The sequence below is a fragment of the Electrophorus electricus genome, chromosome 18, assembly GCF_013358815.1.
Source record: "Electrophorus electricus isolate fEleEle1 chromosome 18, fEleEle1.pri, whole genome shotgun sequence".
Taxonomy (NCBI): domain Eukaryota; kingdom Metazoa; phylum Chordata; class Actinopteri; order Gymnotiformes; family Gymnotidae; genus Electrophorus; species Electrophorus electricus.
In genome coordinates this window covers 8,262,841-8,284,255 of record NC_049552.1, presented here as the reverse complement: position 1 = coordinate 8,284,255, position 21,415 = coordinate 8,262,841, and the positions used below count along the sequence as shown (strand labels likewise).

The 21,415-nt window shown below is 42.3% G+C and overlaps 1 protein-coding gene and 1 long non-coding RNA gene across 3 annotated transcripts in view; one reads left to right on the top strand and one right to left on the bottom strand.

Annotated features, from left to right (window-relative positions):
• LOC118242935 overlaps nucleotides 1-5,260 on the top strand; it is a 13,525-nt gene extending 8,265 nt beyond the window's left edge. Inside the window, exon 3 of the long non-coding RNA XR_004777106.1 lies at nucleotides 5,198-5,260. This is a non-coding gene — a long non-coding RNA (uncharacterized LOC118242935). The remainder of the gene's footprint in view (nucleotides 1-5,197) is intronic.
• Nucleotides 1-21,415, bottom strand: part of LOC113578893 (helicase ARIP4-like) — a 24,805-nt gene extending 3,390 nt beyond the window's left edge. Inside the window, exons 1-18 of one of the 2 annotated variants that reach the window (XM_035536026.1) lie at nucleotides 21,081-21,415; nucleotides 11,064-11,280; nucleotides 10,331-10,467; nucleotides 8,115-8,329; nucleotides 7,678-7,860; nucleotides 7,291-7,424; nucleotides 5,932-6,128; nucleotides 5,186-5,528; nucleotides 4,617-4,794; nucleotides 4,200-4,412; nucleotides 3,895-4,013; nucleotides 3,649-3,761; nucleotides 3,297-3,396; nucleotides 2,899-3,104; nucleotides 1,623-1,804; nucleotides 1,200-1,396; nucleotides 323-525; nucleotides 62-151 (exon numbers count right to left, since the gene is read on the bottom strand). In XM_035536026.1, the coding sequence (XP_035391919.1) occupies nucleotides 62-151; nucleotides 323-525; nucleotides 1,200-1,396; nucleotides 1,623-1,804; nucleotides 2,899-3,104; nucleotides 3,297-3,396; nucleotides 3,649-3,761; nucleotides 3,895-4,013; nucleotides 4,200-4,412; nucleotides 4,617-4,794; nucleotides 5,186-5,528; nucleotides 5,932-6,128; nucleotides 7,291-7,424; nucleotides 7,678-7,860; nucleotides 8,115-8,329; nucleotides 10,331-10,467; nucleotides 11,064-11,280; nucleotides 21,081-21,114 (3,061 nt within the window). In that variant the 5' untranslated portion in view covers nucleotides 21,115-21,415. The remainder of the gene's footprint in view (nucleotides 1-61; nucleotides 152-322; nucleotides 526-1,199; nucleotides 1,397-1,622; nucleotides 1,805-2,898; nucleotides 3,105-3,296; nucleotides 3,397-3,648; nucleotides 3,762-3,894; nucleotides 4,014-4,199; nucleotides 4,413-4,616; nucleotides 4,795-5,185; nucleotides 5,529-5,931; nucleotides 6,129-7,290; nucleotides 7,425-7,677; nucleotides 7,861-8,114; nucleotides 8,330-10,330; nucleotides 10,468-11,063; nucleotides 11,281-21,080) is intronic. The other variant, XM_035536027.1, reaches the window with a different exon arrangement.

Here is a 21,415-nt window from a genome sequence, read left to right as displayed (position 1 = left end):
AAGAAATTATTGAGAAGGAAGGAGAGTTTGACACAGAAGTACTTGGTAGCAGAGGCCTCACCCTTAGTTCCTCTGATCACATGAATGCTCTCGCCTGCACTAATCCTGGCCTGCATGTTTGTGGCGCTGTTAGTGCCAGGAATCACGATATCTTAAGAGAGTGAGAAAAGATCAATTCACATAAATGGTTGTTTAAACAGCCTCTTGATGTTAGGATACCTAACACTGCATTCCATTTTGGGGGATTCTGAGCTCACTGTAGGTCAGACACAGCGGTTTTGAGCTGATTGTCTATTAATTAGATTTCTAAGAATGTAAGCACCTGTCGGGGTGACGATCTTCTGCACATAGACCCCTGCTTTCTGCAGATAGGTGAGAGGGAAGTTAACGGGGGACCTGGAGCCTGAGTCTGTGGATGTGGGGGAGGTGCCACGGCCTGCCTGTTGTTGCATTGTGGGGGCTGGAGTTCCATGTGTCTGCTGATTGCTGGCCATAGGCTTTTCTTCTGGCCGTGGAGGAGGCTGCCTAAAGTGGATACATTTTTTAAAAGAAATTTCAAGAAAAGGGTTACTTAGTATTAAAAATAGCTTAGTTGGTTGGTGTTAAAAATAGCTTAGTCTAGTTATGTATTATGAAATAATAATTATTTAATAATTGTGTTATAAATGCCATATTAGAAAATGACTGGATTATGATCCTGTAATACATCACAATGACTGTTTTGTATTCAAATCATAGTCATAAGTATTATGTATTTGTATTCAAGTATTATGATTTGTATTCGAATCATAAGAAGATTTGGTACTGAAACGAAATAATTAGGTTATAAGTAATTGTAGTCTCAATGGAGGACTAGTTCTGTGCTCTGCAGCCTGCATCTTGTTTTGCATTTCTGAGTTTTGGTGATTTAAAGCCTGTCTGGGGAATTATAGAAAGAGTACCACAGGCATGATGGCAACATGACTGCATCATATCACACTCTGAACTAGAAAACGAAAAACAACATCTCTCTGAACTGCCTCCATCTGGAATACATCTCACTTTTTCAGATTACTGAAAACTGAACGATCGCTCTGTCTAGATGCTAGGCTAATTTTAGCACCAGACAGCAAACAGGGTCAGTCAACAGTTAATTCGCTGGAAGCATGACACATTTTTAATGTACGATACCAGGTGGTCATGACAATATTAACCCTTACCAGTTCCTCTGGCTGAAGGCAGGGATGTTGGTGAGGCTTTGGTCGCTGGCTGGGTAGTAGTGGGCATACGAAGGGCGGGTGTAGGGAACGGACGCCTTCTTCTCCTCCTCGTAGCTCTTCTTGGCTGCTTGCTTCTCCTCATTGGTAAGCTTGAGGTCCCGTTGGTCCGTCAGTAAGGACTCATGGGGGAAGGGTTGCTGGAAGCAGGGTAAATAAAATACCATGTGAACTTCTGGCTTTTTAATAAAGATCGATGTCTGTGTCCTGTGTTTGCACTGTGGCTCTGTTGTAGTTCTAAAATCATTTTTGGAATCATTTTCTGCTGTTGATTGTGACGGGGTGTAAAGGCATGCTACTTTAAACATGTGTACATAATTTATGTATGTGTACAAAAGCATACCAGAAGGAGCATTAGACTGTTACCTTGGTGATGAGGTGGGGGTATCTTAGGCAGGCTTTCCTGATGACTGCCTCCATGTCGTCCTGTGGGCGGAGCAGGTGCACGGACTTGGCGGTGCCAGGCTCCTCCTCCGCAAAGTGCAGCAGAGACTCCACCTCCCGGCGAGTGAATGTCAGCACAGGGTTCAAATCATCTATCACACGATCTGAGAGGAGGAGGGAGGAGTGTGGCATGTCTATCATAGCAGGTGAAGTAGTGCAAAGTTGTAGCCATTGATCGGGCTTTTCGCCCACTACTCCTGGCATTCTGAGAGACAGGCTGTGTTTAGTTTACAAAATATCTGAGTATGTGGAGAGCTTATTTGAATAAGGGATGTCAGGGTGAAATGGAACATCAGGGCAACACACTGCCTGTGTCTAAGACTGAAGGGCATAAAACCAAAGGACACTGAGGACACCTCTCTTCCCAATGAATCTGAAATGGAAAGTTCTGTACACACTGCTTTTACAGTGGATTCCAGTTAAGCCAGAGAGGCGAGAGGAGACTGGGGTGGAAGCAAAGGCACTGAACCGGAAGTGCATCCACCAAGCCTAAATTACAAACCATCTTAACTATTAGTCAAAAACATGACACAGTACAATTCAATCTGTCCAGTGGGAAGGCGGAAAATAAAGTCGCATCACAGCCACGTACAGATGTTCATCAGCTGTACATAGAGAAATTTGCAAAGCCACACATCAGCTGTATGGCAGACACCCACTGGTTCTTTTCACATAAGGCATTTTCAATGCATCATCCGTCACAAGTGTCTTCGATTTCTCCATTGTGAGCCAAAACACTGATGAAGAGGACTCTGTTGTTTACAAACAAAAAACGAAAACCTGTAAAGCGCAGGGAAGGATAGCAAAGGATGTTCCATTATCACAGCCTTGAGGTTGTGAAATCAATTCTTTATGTGTTAACTGGAAGAAGGCTGAATATAAGCTTGAAGACAATGAGAACCAGAAATCATAAGGCTGTTTCCTTTTTTCAGATGACATAATTTTGAGCAGAATGGCATAACTATAAGGGCGGAACTTGAGTTTATCCATTGGGATTTGTTTGAATCATGAAAATATTATTGGTTAATATTACGTATTTTGCCCAAGTGATTTGCCTTGGAGACATAGCCAAAACATTGAAGAGGAAAGCAGAACTTCTATTTCTAAATAGAAGGTGAATTTTTTAAAACCAAGTGAATTTTGGTTTCAGCTTGTCATTAAAATCAAATCAAAAGTTGGACTGGTTCTAAAAGCTTACCAGACATTCCCTGCTTGGATAGCTGCCTATCATAAATTTTCTTCTCCAAGGTGAAGTCGCACACTAGTCTGTAGATGTGACACTGCTTGCACTGGCCATAGCGATACACACGGCACATGGCCTGGGCATCATGGCATGGGTTCCATGAGGCGTCAAACACCACCACGCGATTTGCACCAATCAAGTTCACACCCAGACAGCCAGCCCTAGCAACACAGAAACATGGTACATATGCACAGCACACATGGTAGGAAACAGTTATTCAACTAGCACAATAAGCACTGGAAAAAAGCTGGGGTTTATGAAAGATGGCTGTGTGTATGTTTCACATGTGTGCGTGTACGTGTGTGCGTGAATCTGTGTCTATATGTCTGTGTGTGTGCAGGTGTACATGCTACCTGGTGGACAGCAGAAAAACCCAAGCATAGTTGTTTGTCGAATCATTAAACTGGTTGATGAGCCTCTCTCGATCTGAAACTGATGTGCTCCCATCCAATCCTGAAAGAGAGTTTAGAAAGGGTTATTCCACAACTAACACACACACGTGTGTGCACAAATACACGCACCAATCAAAGCCTAGATATATGACCTTAAAACTGCAAAACCTTACCCAGCAAAGAGCTCATGTATGATCGTCCCTTAAAACACACCTCCTACTACACTACCTACATAGACTGCATATATAGAAGGCCAGCAGGTCGCAACAGAGAGTACAACAGAAGTAAGAGAGGAGATGTAAGGGACGTTTACTGTAATAGTTGACATTGCGGATCCAGGTCTGCTTCAAACCACTTCCACTGTGCTCAGGCATCAGCCTCTTGGCCAGGAACTCTTCAATGACTGTAAGAGTGGACAAACTCTGACTGCCAGTGTGTGTGTGTGGTGTAAGAGAGAAACAGAGATATAAAGAGAGTGGGAAAACAATAAATAAAACACATAAACATGAGCATCACATGAACTATTACAGCGAACATGTATGTATATGGGTGAACATACCTGAAAACCAAGACCTTGTCTCCTTTCTTAACACTTTCATCAATAATGTGAAACAGCAGCACCATCTTAGCTGAATTCTCCAAGATTCCAGTCTTGTAGCCTGCCATGATGTCTTTTGCCTGAGAGAAAACAATGAAACAGTTCTCTATTCTTCTCTATTCCACATGACTATATGGATAAAGCAAGGAACATAACATTATATACAAATAGTCTGTTTAGTTTCAGGTTGGGGTCACATAACAAGCTTATTTCAACAATGGCCTACTTTTATGCATTGTAAATGACATAGGGCGAATGAAACTTACCCATTCATAAGTGATACCCTGATTGGCTTTCTCATGTAGCTGACTTAGATTTAGTCCACCCTCACTACGAGCAGACTCGCAAGGCCTGGTCTTCAGACTGGTAGCTGAGCAGCGTGTATTGCTAGTGGTGATGTCATCCAGATCCAGATCTTGCTCATTAGCCAGATTCTCCCTCTGAATGGTCTCATACAGTACATCAGGGTGGTTCCAGATCTGCACGTGCACACACACACACACATGCGCGCGCACAAACACACACACACACACACACACACACACACACACACACACACACACACACACACACACAATGGAAAACAAATAAGCTACCATGACCTCCTAAATGGAGGATGCACATAACAAATAAAGCACAGATGAATGAAATAAATAATAAATCTTACACACACACACCCTCACCTTGCAGCAAACACAGAAGGCTTTGAGAGGGTTAACACCTAGCCAGCCAGTACTGCCAGCCTCTCTGAAGCGGTTCATGAACTCGGTATAGAGTGCCCTCTGCAGGGGAGACAGGCGAACCAGGATCACGTGCTCCCACTTCTCCGGCAGCTGGTGACGCAGCACATCGTGTCCACGCCTTCAGAACAATATATGCCCACGCCCAAAGAGATACACCCACCATACACCATTAGTATCTAACACTGAGATGGTGGTCTTTCTCTTAAACATACTTCATGTTATAGTTGACCAGCATCATGTGATGATGATCTTATTAGCAGGAGTTAAGCCCATCAATTAAAAATGGTTAAAAGTTAATAAATGATCTCGAGTACCATCAACGTTAGCAAGGTTTTAATCTCCATTATCTAGCTGTCTTCAGTGAATTTTAAAGCTCTGCATTATGAGCATCTCCTGTCACTCTCTCTCTCTCTCTCTCTCTCTCTCTCTCTCTCTCTCTCTCTCTCTCTCTCTCTCTCTCTCTCTCTCTCTCTCTCTCTGCCCCCCCTCCCCTGCTCCCCAACCCCCACCTCTGGACGAAGCCCTCCAGCAGATCATGGAGCACATGGCTGCGACAGCGCATGAGCTGCACGTCCTGCACCGTGCTGTCCGCGCACTGCCCGTTCAGGATGGGCCTCTCGAACATGTTGCTGAACTCCTGCCGCGTGCCCAGGAAGCCTGGGCGCACAAAGTCCACCATGCACCAGTACTCCAGAAGGTTGTTCTGCAGCGGGTAGCCTGTCAGCACCAGCCGCCGCCGTGTCCGGATGCCCTTCAGGGCCTGCGACGTGCTGGCATGGTAGTTCTTAATGCGGTGGCCCTCGTCGCAGACGACCACATCCGGGCCAGGCTGTGACAGGGCTCTTTCAATGCCTGGAAAGTGGAGAGGAAACAATGTAATAAATACAAGCTTTTAATAACTAAGTGTTTAATGCATTTGTATTATTATGGCCGGTCAAATATAAAAAAAAAAAAAAAAAAAAAAAGATTGTAGGAGCTTTGATCGATCCGAAGAGATGAACACTCTTTCTAAAATCTTTCTTTCATGCAATTCTTTCTCAGAGTTAAGCACAGTTACTAGCCTAATAAAACTTTGAGGGACTGCAACAAAACTTCCTCAATTTTATTGAATTGAAATACATGCATAAATATCTTTTGTTCTAAACTTCTGCAACTGAAGAAAACCGATAGGGACTACAAACCAGGAAACCTTTACGCCAAAATTTCAATCCCAGAAAGTGATTGGCTCAAGGGAAGATTGACAGTCAATGCAGACCTTTCAACAGCTCTTGCTGGCGATCCTCCTCTTCCAGGTCAATGACGACTGGTCCATTCGGCTTCTTATTCTTCTTCTTTCGCCTGGCAATGAAGCTCTTCTTGAGTGAAAGCAGGCGATACATCTCGTAGCCCATGAGCAGCACTCCGCCGTCTCTGTACCACTCCTCCACTACCTTAGAGCGTGTGGCTGTGGTCCTATATGTAAAAAAAAAAAGTAAAATGTAAAAAAATGTAAAATGTAAAAAAATGTAATGTAAAAAAAAACACAACTATTTTTACACAAGGTAATCTTTGGGTTCAGGACTGAGGTAACTCTTCAACACATGTGCACAATCACCTCTAAATATTGGTTTGGGGTAACTACATTGAAACAGCAAAACCTCAGCCAAACACACCAAACACGCCAAACTGTTCAGCCACACTGCTGTTCCTCAACACACTTTTGAGTGAGCCAACAAATGTGTGCCATTTGCACGTGGACATGAGAGAGTGGTCATCGATTTAAGCGGAAAACCATACTCATCTCTCGCAATGAGAAGACAGTAACGAAAAAATAGGCCCTACAAGCTCCAGAGAAGTGCACCACGGAGCAGATGTGTGTGGGCTGGGTAGCTCATTCAGAGATATCAAACTGTGGAAAGTGAATCATCAAACATTAATCAACCCAGCGAGGGCCCTTATGCTCAGCACCGAGGACTTTTTACCGAGGCGCAGAGAGCCATCTAAGCTCAAAACCTTCCAAACTGCGCCCAACTTTGCTGCCTTTTTTTTTTGTTGTTGCTAAGGCCTGCTTAGTCATCCCTCCTCTCTTTAACAGAGGCCCATATGTTAACTGAGAATCCACTAGGAGTGCATTAGAGTGAGAAAAATTAATCAAGTTCTGAGGCAGCGCCTCAGGAGACTGATTAGTGGCCCACGGGGGGAGGCGTGCGGAGCAGCACAGGCACTGGGGGATCCAGCAGTTCAGTTTGGGGTGTTAGTTTGTTAAGATGAGTTTAAGAGTTTAATGTAACACTTTGACCTTGTTTAAGTCTCAACTTACTGTTGCATAAGCAGTAAATGACAAATACAAGTAATAGATGCACGGGCCTAAAATTTGCAACTTAGCAACATGGCAAAACTTCCAGCACTTAATTAATTCAGATATCCTTTTTTATATTTACAAATTTGCTAGTAGAACACTAATGTCTCTTGAAATTATTCATGATTTATTGGTAAGTTTTATATTAAGCTTGTGGTAATAAACTTAGCCCAGTGTTTTTCCAGTAAAATAAATTAATGGTCTTAATAAGATTGGTTGCTATGCTTATGTATGTGTGCATCTGTGTGAGTGCCGAGAGGAGTTATTTTCACTCACTTGTGCTCATCATTAAGGATGTGCACCTTAAAGGTGCGAGGTGTGATGTAGGTCGGGTCATTGTTTAGGGGCAGGGCTTCAGGGGTTGGCACCCACAGGTTAAATTCCGCTAACCAGTTGTGTAGCGTGTTCACCTGAAGCAACCAATGGGAAGCCAGAATAAGGGAGCAAGGGAGAAAGGGCAAAAACACCCAAAAAAGAAGAATGACAGAGTGACAGAGATAGAGAGAGAGAAAGAAAAAGAACGAAAGAGGGTGAGAGATGGAGAGCAGTCAGGCCATGTGCATGTGCGATTATGTAAAATGCTACATATACACACACGATCAAATAGACAAACTGGCACACACGCAATCACACAATCCCACAGACGCACGCACACACACTCACAGGGACGATGGCGAGCACGGTGTGAGCTCCGGTGTGGCGCAGGAGAATGTCGATGAAGGAGATGACCTGTAGAGTTTTACCCAGGCCCATGCTGTGAGCCAGGATACAGCCGAATCCCCAGCCGTTCTTGAAGCGCTCCAACGACTCCACCAGGTTGTCATACAGAAACCGGATTCCCCCGATCTGGGGGAATTTGGGGTGGGGGGATTAAGAGTAAGAGAAAAAAAAAGGATAACAGAGAGAAACACAAAAAAGTGAAGGGGATGAAAAGGGTAGATTCTTCAGTATTTGCAGTGTTTATTGGAGTGTTATTGATTAGAATCCTGGCATCTGTTCTCTGATTAAATGTAATGGCTACTATTAGATAGTAGTTTTAATAAAAACACAGTGCTTGCTGATAAGAAGAGTGACTGACCACCTGGAAGTTGACAGATCACCTGGTGAGCTTTGACAGCACGGGCGAGTTGAGGGGAGAGGTAGAGGTCATTTTCGTCTACTGGGTGGTTGACGTTAACAAGGACACGCCCCTGAGAGTCTAATTGGTTGAAGGCGTCGTTAACATGTGCTCCACTGCTCTCACCAGCCGACTCCCGATCTTCAATTGAGAATTCACTTTTGATGTGTGACGTGGTGGTTTCACCTGAGCTTTGGTCTAAGGGAATTTACACACACACACACACACACACACACACACACACACACACACACACACACACACACACACACACACACACACACACACACACCTCCTAATATTACATCATCAGTCCAGAGCATTGCAAAAAAAATCAATCACAGCTTGGAACAAAAGGCAAACTTTAGTGCTGATAATACTCACATGCACATGTGCACATGTGTGCTTTAGTGGTATGACAGCAAATTTAAACACTAATGCACTCATTCAGACATCATTATCTTCAATATGAAATGATAAGTTACAGAAGTATTAGGCATTAGGCATGTGCCAATACAAAAATTTTATATCATTATAATTATGATGTACCTTTCCTTTTATCAAAGTTTAGGATGTATCACAATATGATAAAAACAAACACAAACAAACAACTAATTATTTCCCTTCTTTTTCTACAGCACTACTGTGCTGATAGCGGCACAGAAGTTCTGATTTCAGCCTTTCTGAAGGAGGCAAAAGCTCTTGGGCCACACCACTATGCTGTGGCTTCTCTCTTTCTATGTTTACATCTCTCAAAGCAGCAAGGAAAGTGACATGTGAACAGAGCGCCACAGCAGTGCATGTGAGAGGTTGTTAAAGCAGGACTGCCATGTGTCTCTGGCAAATTAAGCATCTAGCAAAATAAGCTGTTTTAAATGCAGCGATGGTATTTTGAAGCATCCCCGATAATGTTATCGTACATCTTTAATATAGTGGTACACCGTATTATCCTATATCCTATTCCAGCACATGCCTATGCATCATATATATATATATATATATGTGTGTGTGTATATGTATGTACATGTGTGTGTGTGTGTGTGTGTGTGTGTGTGTGTGTGCACGTGTTATGTAAGTGGGTGAATGGCGCTTACACAAGCTGGATTTAACAGTGAGGAGAGGCTTATGTAACCTGGGCAGAGATGTCAATGCCGTATGGTGGCATACAACCGGGAACAGACACACCTCTGTTCCACAGACCCACTTTTACACACACACACACACACACACACACACACACACACACACACACACACACACACACACACACACACACACTCGCACAAACACAAACAAACAAATACAGTTACACTTTACTAGAATCTGAAATGAAATCTGACTATGGAAAGATGTGCCACTGTGCGTGTGTGTTTGTGCGTGTGTGTTTGTGCCCATGTGTGTGCGCATGTGTGTGTGAGTGTGTGTTTGGAGAACAGTACATTCTGTACCTCAGTTGGCTTAGTCACGACAGCACATCGATGTCTATCCAACTTTAATATTTGTGTGTGTGTGTGTCTTCTGCATGAGTCATCTGAACTGAGTGTGTCAGTGTCACTGATCTTAATCCCACAGACACAGTATGTGCCAAGCCTCAATGAACATTTACAAATCACTATGGTGTGTATCTCTCTCTTACACACATACACACATACTGTCACACAAACACACACTCAGCCACACACGAACACAATATCACTATTAGTAACCGAGTTAATGACTGCACAAGAGGAAAACTTTCAACCTACATCAAGAATAAAAAAATGTATGTGTGGGTGTGTATGTGGGTGTGTGTTGTGTGTATTGTGTGGGTGGGTGGGGGGGGCGGTTTGTCTCAGCTCTTTTAGCGACAGTTGTTTGAGGTGCTGTTTTTGTCATTGCTGGTACATGTCTTCACACACACCGCACTAAGCTTGGTGCTCTGAGCCATACTTACACACACATCCACTACAGAACCACAAAGCTAATGACTAATGCTGGTACGCTTCTAGGTTGAAAGTTAACAGGTACAAGTAGCCCACATCTTTGAGGGATATTCAAAAAATATCGTACTTTTTCCCCTATAGGTCTGTTTGTGTCTTGACACACACACAGATGAGACTTGCTGCCACATTTATGCACGTGTGGGACGGCGAGGGCATGTCTGCGTGGACGTGTCTGTCGGAATGGCTGCGTGGGCGTGTCCGCACATGCATAAGTCACCTGCTTTGTGTGGGTGCTCTGGCTGGGATTCTGCCGTGAGGTCTTTCCTCTGCTGCTCCAGGCGCTTGCGTCTTTCAATCTCCTCTAGCTGGGCAGCTTTAGTCACTGCATCTAACTGATGCTCTTTCAGTAGTTTCCTACCGAGAGAGAGAACGAGAGAGGGAGAAAGAGAGTGAAGGGTGAGATTCTAACATATTTGGGGGCCTGTGAGAAACACTGTCCTGTGTGTGCTTAGAGACCTGGCTACATCAAAAGCACACAAACACACAAATGAAACAGCGGTTACGGTATCTTCATGAAGATTGCTCTGATTGAGTCTGCTTGAGTCCGTGTTTTGATCCATAATGGAAGTATTGTTCACTGTGAACTGAGCCGACTGCTGACATAGCTGGCTACCACCCTGACAACAATCATTTCTGGCATCTTAAAACTGAGGAGGCAGTTAAATCATTCACTCTTAACCCTTAAGATTTACTTATGGTACAAAGATGTGCTCAGATTTTGAAAAGCTTTGAACTTTCCTGTTTTTGATTGGGGTGGGGCATTGAATGCTAAAGTTAGCAAAGATAAAAAGTTCAAGATAAAAAATACATGAATAATAAATAAATAGAAACAATATGGTTAATAATTCAACCAAGTAGGACCCAAGCACTGCATTAACATAAGTAGCTTTCACAGATGGTTAGCAAAATTAGGACTTCTGGGGTCTTGCTTCCAGGTGATCTCAGGCTACCTGATGTTTCTCCTCATGTGAGCTGGGTTAGGGCCCCTCTTCTTGGCTGTGCTGACTGCTAGAGCAGGCCCATGACCACCCGGGCAAGGCAGAGGGTGGGCGGGGCCTCCCGGGGTTCCACCTGATGGAGAGATAGAGGGAAGGGTGCAGTGCCATCCCGAGTGGTTGGTACCCCGAGCCTCGCTCTCAGAGCTGAAGACACTGCCCTGGTCCTGATCTGGAGGCAGCGAGAGAGTAAATGAGTAATGTTTAACGTTTCAGCAGAAATTTTGCCATTGCTCTACTGGTACCACATGTTTTCAGTCTTGGTAGCATTTTAAAAATATTCCAGAAAAGTCTGTACCAGTTTACATCAGCTCTAATGATACTGCTCTTTGTAGGCAGATGGAATATCACATACCATGTATGAACCAGGCTGGTGTCTTTACAGCCATTCAATTATATAAGTAGGCCTAGCATGGAGAGCTTTCTACTACATCTCTGGAGTAGTTATTATTATTATTATAACAAAAACATATAATAATATAAACATAAATATAATATAATATAAATATAAACATATATTTTATTGCAGTTATTGTTTAAGATAGAACTTATGAATTTTGTATTTCTAGTCATCAGCAGTGATACCTGTATTTCTACAGTATTCTAGATCATTGGTATATTGGACTCTAACCTACTGTACTGTGCTAGGAAGTATTCTATGAGTAAATGACAAATCACTTTTGTAAGTTGCTCTGGATAAGAGCGTCTGCTAAATGCCATAAATGTAAATGTAAATATTATTATAACAAAAACAACAATAATAATGATGATAATAATTATATAATAATAACATGAGTAACAGTATTAATAACATCTAACAAAACCATTAAGACATTAACAATCAATTATATTGTAAACATTTTTCGCTAAGAGGACTATATGTATGTACACAAGCACACCTCCTCAGTCTCTGTCTCTCTCTCTCTCTCTCCTCATTTTTTCTGTTATTCACATATTAAAAGCAGTCTTATCTGAACATCTGATTGGTCAGCCATAAACGCACACACACGTCACAAAAGTACCCCGCCCCCTCCCCCAAGCCCCAAAACAAACAAACAAACCAACCAACCAAAAACCAGTTGAGTGGGAAGATTAATTATTTATATAAGGCATGGGGGTTGATGATCCACAAGTCTGAAAACAAGTTACATAAACCACCCATATCAAGCTATCTGCTAATGACTGCCCTACTCTCTCAGACATGACTTCTCAGGTCTCTTCTCAGTGTGTGTGTGTGTGTGTGTGTGTGTGTGTGTGTGTGTGTGCGTGCACGTGTGTGCACGCATGAGATTGGCAAAAACCGCCATACACCAGAGATATCTGCATATCTGCAATATAAACAAATGCAAGAGACAAAGGAAAAAATAAAGGAGCAGGTAAGAGTATCAGGAGAGATGCTATTATTCATCAGACCACCATAACCACTAGTGAAAAGCAGCCCCCCCAAACACACTTACTGTCTGTATAAAATAGGCACTGATGAGTGAAAATGGCCCTGTTCTTTTTCTCATTCCTTAATTCCCATATGCTCCTCAGCACAGAAATATCCCTCAGTCGGTGTGATGACGTGGCCCTTTCCCGGTTTGCCTCTTACCCTCCCATCTCACATTCGTCTGTCACTACCTTTCTGTCATTATTCTCACCAGGTCCTATCTGTCTTTCTCTCTACAATAAAACACAATAAAATCTCTCTCTCTCTCTCTCTCTCTCTCTCTCTCTCTCTCTCTCTCTCTCTCTCTCTCTCTCTCTCTCTCTCTCTCACGCACGCACACGCACGCACGCACACACACACACTCACACACACACACACGCACACACACACACACACACACACACACACACACACAGTATATACCTCCTCTGTCTCTCTTCTTCCTTCCTCCCCAAATGCTGAAGTTGTTACTGATTAATTTCTAACCTCATGGACAGGTATCAGAACAATTTGGACAATTATAATTTATCTTACCATGAGCAATATATAACAGCTCTATGAATCACATGAATGAATGCCAAGTCACTGAGGCTATATTATAAATTCTAAATCACTAATTTTTATGGTGGATTTCTCAAGATTTCCAGGACAACCTTGATCACTATGTAAGAGAGTTGTTTGTTGTTTGAAGACACATGTGCTTTCATTAAGACATCTGCTGTTCTCATAACCACGTGCATTTTTTAGGAAAGACTACTATCAACAGAATTATATTTTCAAATACAAAAAACAAGGTAAATATCAAATTTTATTGTATGCATATGTGTTTTGTTGGGATATGATGTGTTCACTATGATCCTGTGATGTGTTCCATATAAAATATGCCTGAAAATAATTATTTATTACTGAAGACACAACCACACATACATAACCCCCCATACCCTTCCAAAAAAAGTCCTCACCATTCCATTAGAGGGACAGGAGACACAGTTATGCAACAAAACATTAAAACATTAGTTACATAATTAAGAGAGCTCTATTCAGTACCACTGGGAATCTCAAAATGAAAACTCCCTCATACCGTTCACTCTTAACCACACACACACATACAGACACCCTACCCCACCACCCCCGGCCAAAAAATAAACCACAAACAGCTACCTAACAATGTAGACATAGCCTTGTATCAACCTACCCACATATCAACTGAAAAATTCCAAAAAGTGCTTGGCCAAGGCATGTCGCACGCCCCACCAACACCCGTCAGCCTCCGCCCCACGACCCCACTCCCATGCTGGCAAAAGCCTACTGCCATAGCAACGATACTCAAACAAAAGCATGGCCGCCATCCAATAATAATCAGCCTGAAATGAAAGGGGAGGCGACAGCTGCGTAACGCCCTGATGACCAAGAGGAAGGCATGGAGGTAGCACAGTTGTTACATAAGTGTTACATTCACCAAGAAAACACATGCACACACACAGACGCACACACGAACATATGCATGCATACACATGCACACACACACAGACGCACACACGAACATATGCATGCATACACATGCACACACACACAGACGCACACACGAACATATGCATGCATACACATGCACACACACACACAGACGCACACACACACGCACATATGCATGCATACACATGCACACACACACACACACACACACACGAACATATGCATGCATACACATGCACACAGACACACACACACACACACACACACACACACACGAACATATGCATGCATACACATGCACACACACACAGACACACACACACACACGCACATATGCATGCATACACATGCACACACACACACACACACACACACGAACATATGCATGCATACACATGCACACACAGACACACACACACACACCCACACACACACACACGAACATATGCATGCATACACAGAGACACACACACACACACACACACACGAACATATGCATGCATACACATGCACACACACACACACACACACGAACATATGCATGCATACACATGCAGACACATGCACACACATATACACAGGAGCCTGCTAACCCACATAGAATGGTGACTGGGTGAGTATGTCACTATGACTAGGAGTGAGATGGGAGTGGAGTGTAAGGCTGTGTGGCTCAGATTAGCAACAGGCTTTACCCAGAGATAAATCAAACTTCATGTTCTACTGTGAGATTCATTCTAATGAGTGTTTCTAAACACTGGTTGTGGACCAAGTTGCAGATCCCACTTGGGTGTAAATATTAAGAGAATAGGCTTGTATGAATACACACAACACCCTCTGTATAATACAAAAGCAACTGAGAAGTCAAACACACACACACACACACACGCACACACACACACACACGCGCACACACACACACACACACACACACGCACGCACACACACACACACGCACACACACACACACACGCACACACACACACACACACACACCCACACACACCACAGCTCAATTATTCTCATGATGCCTAATGTAGAAACTGGAGGAGTGGACGCTTTTCTTAAAATAAGGACTTCTCACAGACCTCATGCAGACTATACCTACACCTAAACACATCCACACTACATCCACACAACATTTACATAAAGTCCCCCTGTGTTTAAACCGACATACACAGTCCATTCAGAGAGAGAGAGAGAGAGAGAGAGAGAGAGAGAGAGAGAGAGAGAAAGAGAGAGAGAGAAAGGGTCTCCAGAGAGAAAGAGGTGAGGAGGGGGTAGGGGTACACTGAGAAGCCAGAGGGTTATGTAACCATGGTGCACTCTGTTTATATAACGTTTTATAGCACGCTCAGCATCACTGCCTGCTAGTGACACAGTGACATAAGAGACTTTGTGTTTGCAGAGAACACCAATAAACATGAGCACCACCACATACACCCACACACACAGAGTGAGGATGTTCAGAAGACTTATGGTCATACATAGTGCCATTTGTTAACCTTGCACCATTGACATACCAACACATATACACACAACATGCAAGCCTGCAAGTGACATGTCACTCCATATTTGAATTAAATGTGCTATATTACCAGTTGTGGATTTCCATTAAATGTGATTCCAACTGATATGGTTGCTAATATTGTGCAATCTAATGTTTAAGTATCAGGCAAAACAAGCACCAAGTGTGCTTTCACCCACAAGCGTGCATAGATTTATACAAGATACTAATGCGGTGCGGAGCTTTTGAACTTTCTAAACATCACATCTGGTTTTCCAGCAAGCTTGGTATAGCAACATTTGCTGTGGAAACTACAGCTGGCGAAAAACTTTGCTGCTCTGTCGCGGCCTGAAGTGGACAGCTCCGATCTAAAAGCTGCATGGAACGATTACCTGGGAAATCACTTTAGAATAGTAACCTGCACATTGAAAATGTTTCCAGAGGGTGCAGAGAGCATTACTGACTGATTATTTTCATGCCTGTGATGCTGAAAGAAGTCATGGGCAAGCAGGTCTTTCAAAAGCCACCTGAGCTGGACACCCAGACCTGTTGTGGTCTGCTTCCATCGCTACCAGGAGAGGGAACGTGCACTGCAATGGGCCAGACAAGCATGAGCCCTCTCTCTCTCTCTCTCTATATATATCTATATCTATATCTATATCTATATCTATATCTATATATATATCTATATATATATATATATATATATATAATTTATTTATTTATTTTTTTGTGTATATATATATATATATATATATATATATATATATATATATATATATATATATATATATATATATAGTCCTGATTTCATTTGTGTCCTGACTTCCTCCCAAATCAAAGAAAATATTTGGGGTGTTTGTGTTTTTATTTGTTTCTGTTTTATTTTATCCATTATTTATTTATTTGTTTGTTTGTATTTTTTATTTATTTAATGGCAACTACTTTGGGTCATTTAAATAAAAAATATTAAAACAAAAAAAACACAAGCAAGGAAATTGTAAGAGTCAAACAAAAGTCTCTTGACTAAAGGTGTACACAAGACATTGAATCCAATGAGAACAATCTTGTTGACACTAGCTTTCCAGACCTGCGCTTAACTCCCCTGGGTTCCTTACCATCTCTTGTTCCACTTTACAAAAAGAGAAAGATGGGAGATCAAAAGAGAAAGATGGGAGATCAGACAAATCTCTCTCTGATCAATAAGCACACTGCAGATTATGCTCAAACCTTTTGTTATAACAATGGTACACTGACGACCATGTCACCAATAGCACTGAAAACCCCTGCATGTATCTGTGAACATGTGATGTGTTGAAAAGCATATATAGAGCCTAATCTTTTACACTAACCCTGACTGGCCCTGACATAAAATGCATTTGTTAAATCATACTTAAGGCTGTATCAATTATATATTTTATACATTCACATTTATTTGCATCTCCAAATTTAAAGTACAAATATTTTTAATATGGACAGTGCTATGGTCAGTAGTTATAACATGACCAACAACTTGTGCTTGCAAAATAGATTTCCATGAAGCTTCAATAAAAAAAGCAAGAGACCAAGATTCAGAAAAAAAATCATTCAAGAATCATCCAGAATTAATCAAACACACACACCCTCTACAAAGCCACTGTATTGTCCTACCTGGACCTCATATCACTTCCTCAAGACAAACACAAAAACACAAACAGAAGGACATACACACCCACCCACAAATACACACACACACACACACACACACACACACACACAAGTACATCCATTCACACACTCACTTATTGAATCACAGAATACACTAGCCAACTAAACAATAATACATAAAAGCTATCCTTAATTAACAACCTATTTTATCTGAAAATTATTTTTTCAATCTACATATTGCAAACAGACCTTCAGCACTGGCTACTTTAGATTACTGACCATTGTTTCTTACATCTAGAGTGCAGGATAGGAGCAGGACATCTTCAAAAACTTCCTCCTCTTCTTATCCATGGACTGAGATGTCATGAGTGCTATCATTTATACCATTTCTTATAATCATTTATATTATGGATGAATGGTTTAGAGCTAGCCCGCATTTTGCACTGAAGATCGTCTGCATTTATGATTTATTCTACTCTGGCATGTGCTACAGATAGTTTCTCACATGGCACCAGCTGTCTGAGCTTTGGGCATGTGCTGGGCATGTCCAACGCAGCGGCACCATTCCTAGACTGGTGTGGGTTCAGCTTCACCGAGAGCTCATGGATAGGCCTGCTTCTTGCCAGCTGAAGTTTCCAAACGCAAGGGATTTACGCCAGGAACGTACGGCAGGCATTCAGGCCAGGAACGTAAGGCAGGCATTTCCAGCCCAGCTACTGCAGTCTGTTACAGCCTGCCTCTCAACTACCATGGTGGGCCAGCACACTGGGAGGCCTGGCAAAATGACAGCAGACAAAAAATATACTATGAAAATACCTTCTTTATATTACTTCTTCTAAATATACATTTACGAAAGGTCTCTATTTTATTTTAATTTGCTTTACAGAACACAGTAATAGAAGGTCCCCAAAGGGTTCACAGGTTAAGAGCTTCTTGACTGATATTTTGTTAAGGTTAAGGAAAATGTTTAGGCTTAGTAAAATGTGTCTTATCCACACATTTCAAAATTATCTCTATGAATTTCACCTACAAATTTGGTTACACAATAAGTAAATTTAAAATACCATCTGACTTTCCCTGTGCTTTTCCCTTCTGGACAACCTGCACTCAAAGTTCAGGTCTGAATATGTAATGACAAAAGCAGTTTATGTGTTATGTAACATTCAGATGTATTATGAAACACAAGACTCTGTTCACAAAGAATTTTTAAAAATAATTTATACTAGCAACATTTTAAACTGGTATCACTTTGTAGTATGTTGTATCCAAATAAGTTACAAGAAAGCTGAAAGGAAATCACACTAAGCAAGCATATTAAGACCATTTATTAAGATAAGCCAATATCACATAATCTAGATAAGAACCAGCTAGATGCAAAGCCATACAGAAAAGAACACCCCGAAGCAGTAAAAACCAGTTAAAATTCAACTAGAAAGCCAATACTATTTAACAAAACTGTAAAGACTTTTTATATGGTAACTTATCATTATACCAAATGACTAAAGATCAGTTTCAGCTTTTAAACATGAAAGACTATCTCTGAGAGGTGAGAAGCTGATATATGATAAAAGCAACAGTAATTAAGACCAAGAAACACAATGGCACAAAATAGAAAACCTGACAGTTAGAAAATGATGGCTGATTGGAAAGACTTCAACAGAACACGCTAAGAAAAAAAAAGAAAAACAACTCTATTTCATCCATCTAGTCCTTTCCCACAATATGATGAACCACTTTTCAGTTTGTCCTGACCCCCTGCTGGAAAAGAGGGCACACACATACACAGACACACACACCCACACACACACAGAGACAGGGCTGGGTCAGAGAAGCAGAGACGCTTACGTAACTGAACCAATGGCTGTTACACAACGTGTGTTCAGAGGTATGGCACATCCAGTCGTACCACTTGCTCATGCACATTATTGGAATATCTCACAAACAGAACACACACTTTACATACACACATCAGCATTTCCTACAGATGTTTTGAATAACTGACATATTGCTATTGAGACACTGATTACAGAAGGGAGTTACAGTGCCTGATCTCTTACACACAAATCTGAACTGACACGCTCTCATATGACTCCCCTACTGACAAAATAAAAATTCCCAGAGAGAGAGAGAGAAAGAGAGAGAGAGAGAGAGAGAGAGAGAGAAAGAGAGTGTGTGTGCGTGTGTGTGAAGTGGTTTTTTTTTTAGCTGTGTGTATTTTAATGGGTGTGAATCCAACAGATAGTTCAAAAATAGTCTATGCACATATGTTGGGGTACAATTAGGATTATTTGGTGCTTATTTCCTTTTCCATGCTGAATGTCTGTGGGATGGAAATGTTGTTTGCTTATGTAGTTTAGCAACCAAACCAAATTACACTTTCACACTCTAATGACTTTGATATATTTAGTTATGTTTGTGATTACATTCCTCGCTTTGTTTTTTTGTTTGTTTGTTTTTTTCACATTTCCCATCTGTTGGCGCAGAGTTTCGGAGGACTGTTCATGTGTTATGAAAGTACGCGACAGATGCGGCGGGGCCAGGAATTAGGCCAGTGTGTCACGGCCAGGACAGAGCAGATCAACCCAGTGGACGTGACTGGCGAAACTCTCCAGTGACGCTTCTACAACCTGACACTAGTGTTGCATAACCCACAGAGGGAGGGGGCGGCGTGACTAGGGACGAGAACGTTCTGGTCGTGCCGCCTTGGCCCCTTCTTATGAAACTTGCGCGCGCCGGGAAGGCAACAGGCTTTCGCTCAGGCTAAACCTCTGCTGGAGCTCGCTGAGTGCTGAGTGCAGGAAAAACAACACTTTTCCTCTGTTATTTCGCTGTAGAAGACAGCTGTTGCCTAAGGAACAGGAGTTGCCGTGAGAACGCCACTGTTTATAAGAAAAATGACACGAACCTCGGTGGCATTCATGACACACTGTACGTCAATAATGTCACACGTCATTCTTTTTGAAAATACTGTGTCTATTTAAATCATCGGATATAATCTGCATATGCCATAAAATGAAACATCAAATTGTTACAAATGCAAAAAGGATTTGAGTAGCTACATGCACAACCACCATGCCAAGATGGAGCAGGTAACTGAATTTAACTGCCTCTGCTCTAAATCTGAACACTCACCTGGGGTTTAAAATTACAAAAGAAAAAAGTGGAAAGTTTGTATCGCTTCACACGTGTGTATTCGAATTAAATTAATAAAGAATTCCCGAAGAGTGTTGAAGAATGGCGGAACAGAAACTGATCGGATTCCATTTTCACCATGGAAACATGAATATATGGCCAGCTGGAGACCCCTGGGCATCTCACGAACTAGATATTTCACACTGAGACAAGTACTCAAGACAGAACCGTTATAAAATATGAATAAATGAGAAATTAGTGAATCAGTAGGTCATCTCATTGACATTTTTCCCAAAACCTCTGTAAATAAACAGGCAGAATCCACCGTACAGGAATTTGATTCAACAAGACAGTAGTAGAGAAACCAGACCACGTTAATTACTATGGAATACACACGTGCGTCTGGACTGAGCAAATGCTAGAGAAAAGAATCCCAAAACAGGTCGTCTCAGATCAAGTCAACTGCCTTTGCTTCCGCAAGTTACACAACACCAACACATTCAAAACACTGACTCGGAGCAGACGTACGAAACATTTCAAAATAAACTTGGTTATTCTGCTTGCCAGCCAACAAACTCGTAAAGGAGCAACCGGGGAAACATTTCATTTTATATTCAGTCGGTTCAACTATCCCGGTCTTTCAGTTCTGTCACTTGCTCTCTTGGTTGGTTGTTCCAGAGGCTCTCGCGCATCAAGTGCACTCCCATCGGTCCACCGGACCGTCCTTAGCCGCGAGAGGGGCACTCGGACGCTGGGCAACGAGCAGGACGGTGAAATTACGTACCTGCTAGGGCGTCGGACTCGTCTAGAAGAAGCATGACTGAAAGAAAAGGGACGTTCAGTTCCCGCTCCCCGCCTGATCCCCTGCTCTCTTTCTGTCTTTAATGAGTGAAAACGTGTTCGCAAGTTCACTACTGCCTAGAGAAGAGCCTATCGCAGAGCACTTATATCGAAAAAAAACCCAAACTTCTTTCGCCTGTCAGCCCGTCTCGCGTCGCTCCTCCGCCTAATCTATCTATCGCTAAACGTCTGTACAGTCGCTTTTCTCCTTGGCGTGCGGCTGGGCGTGAGCGGGTGCGTGTCGACTCGCTCAATGTGTTCTGCAGCGGGCAGCGTGAA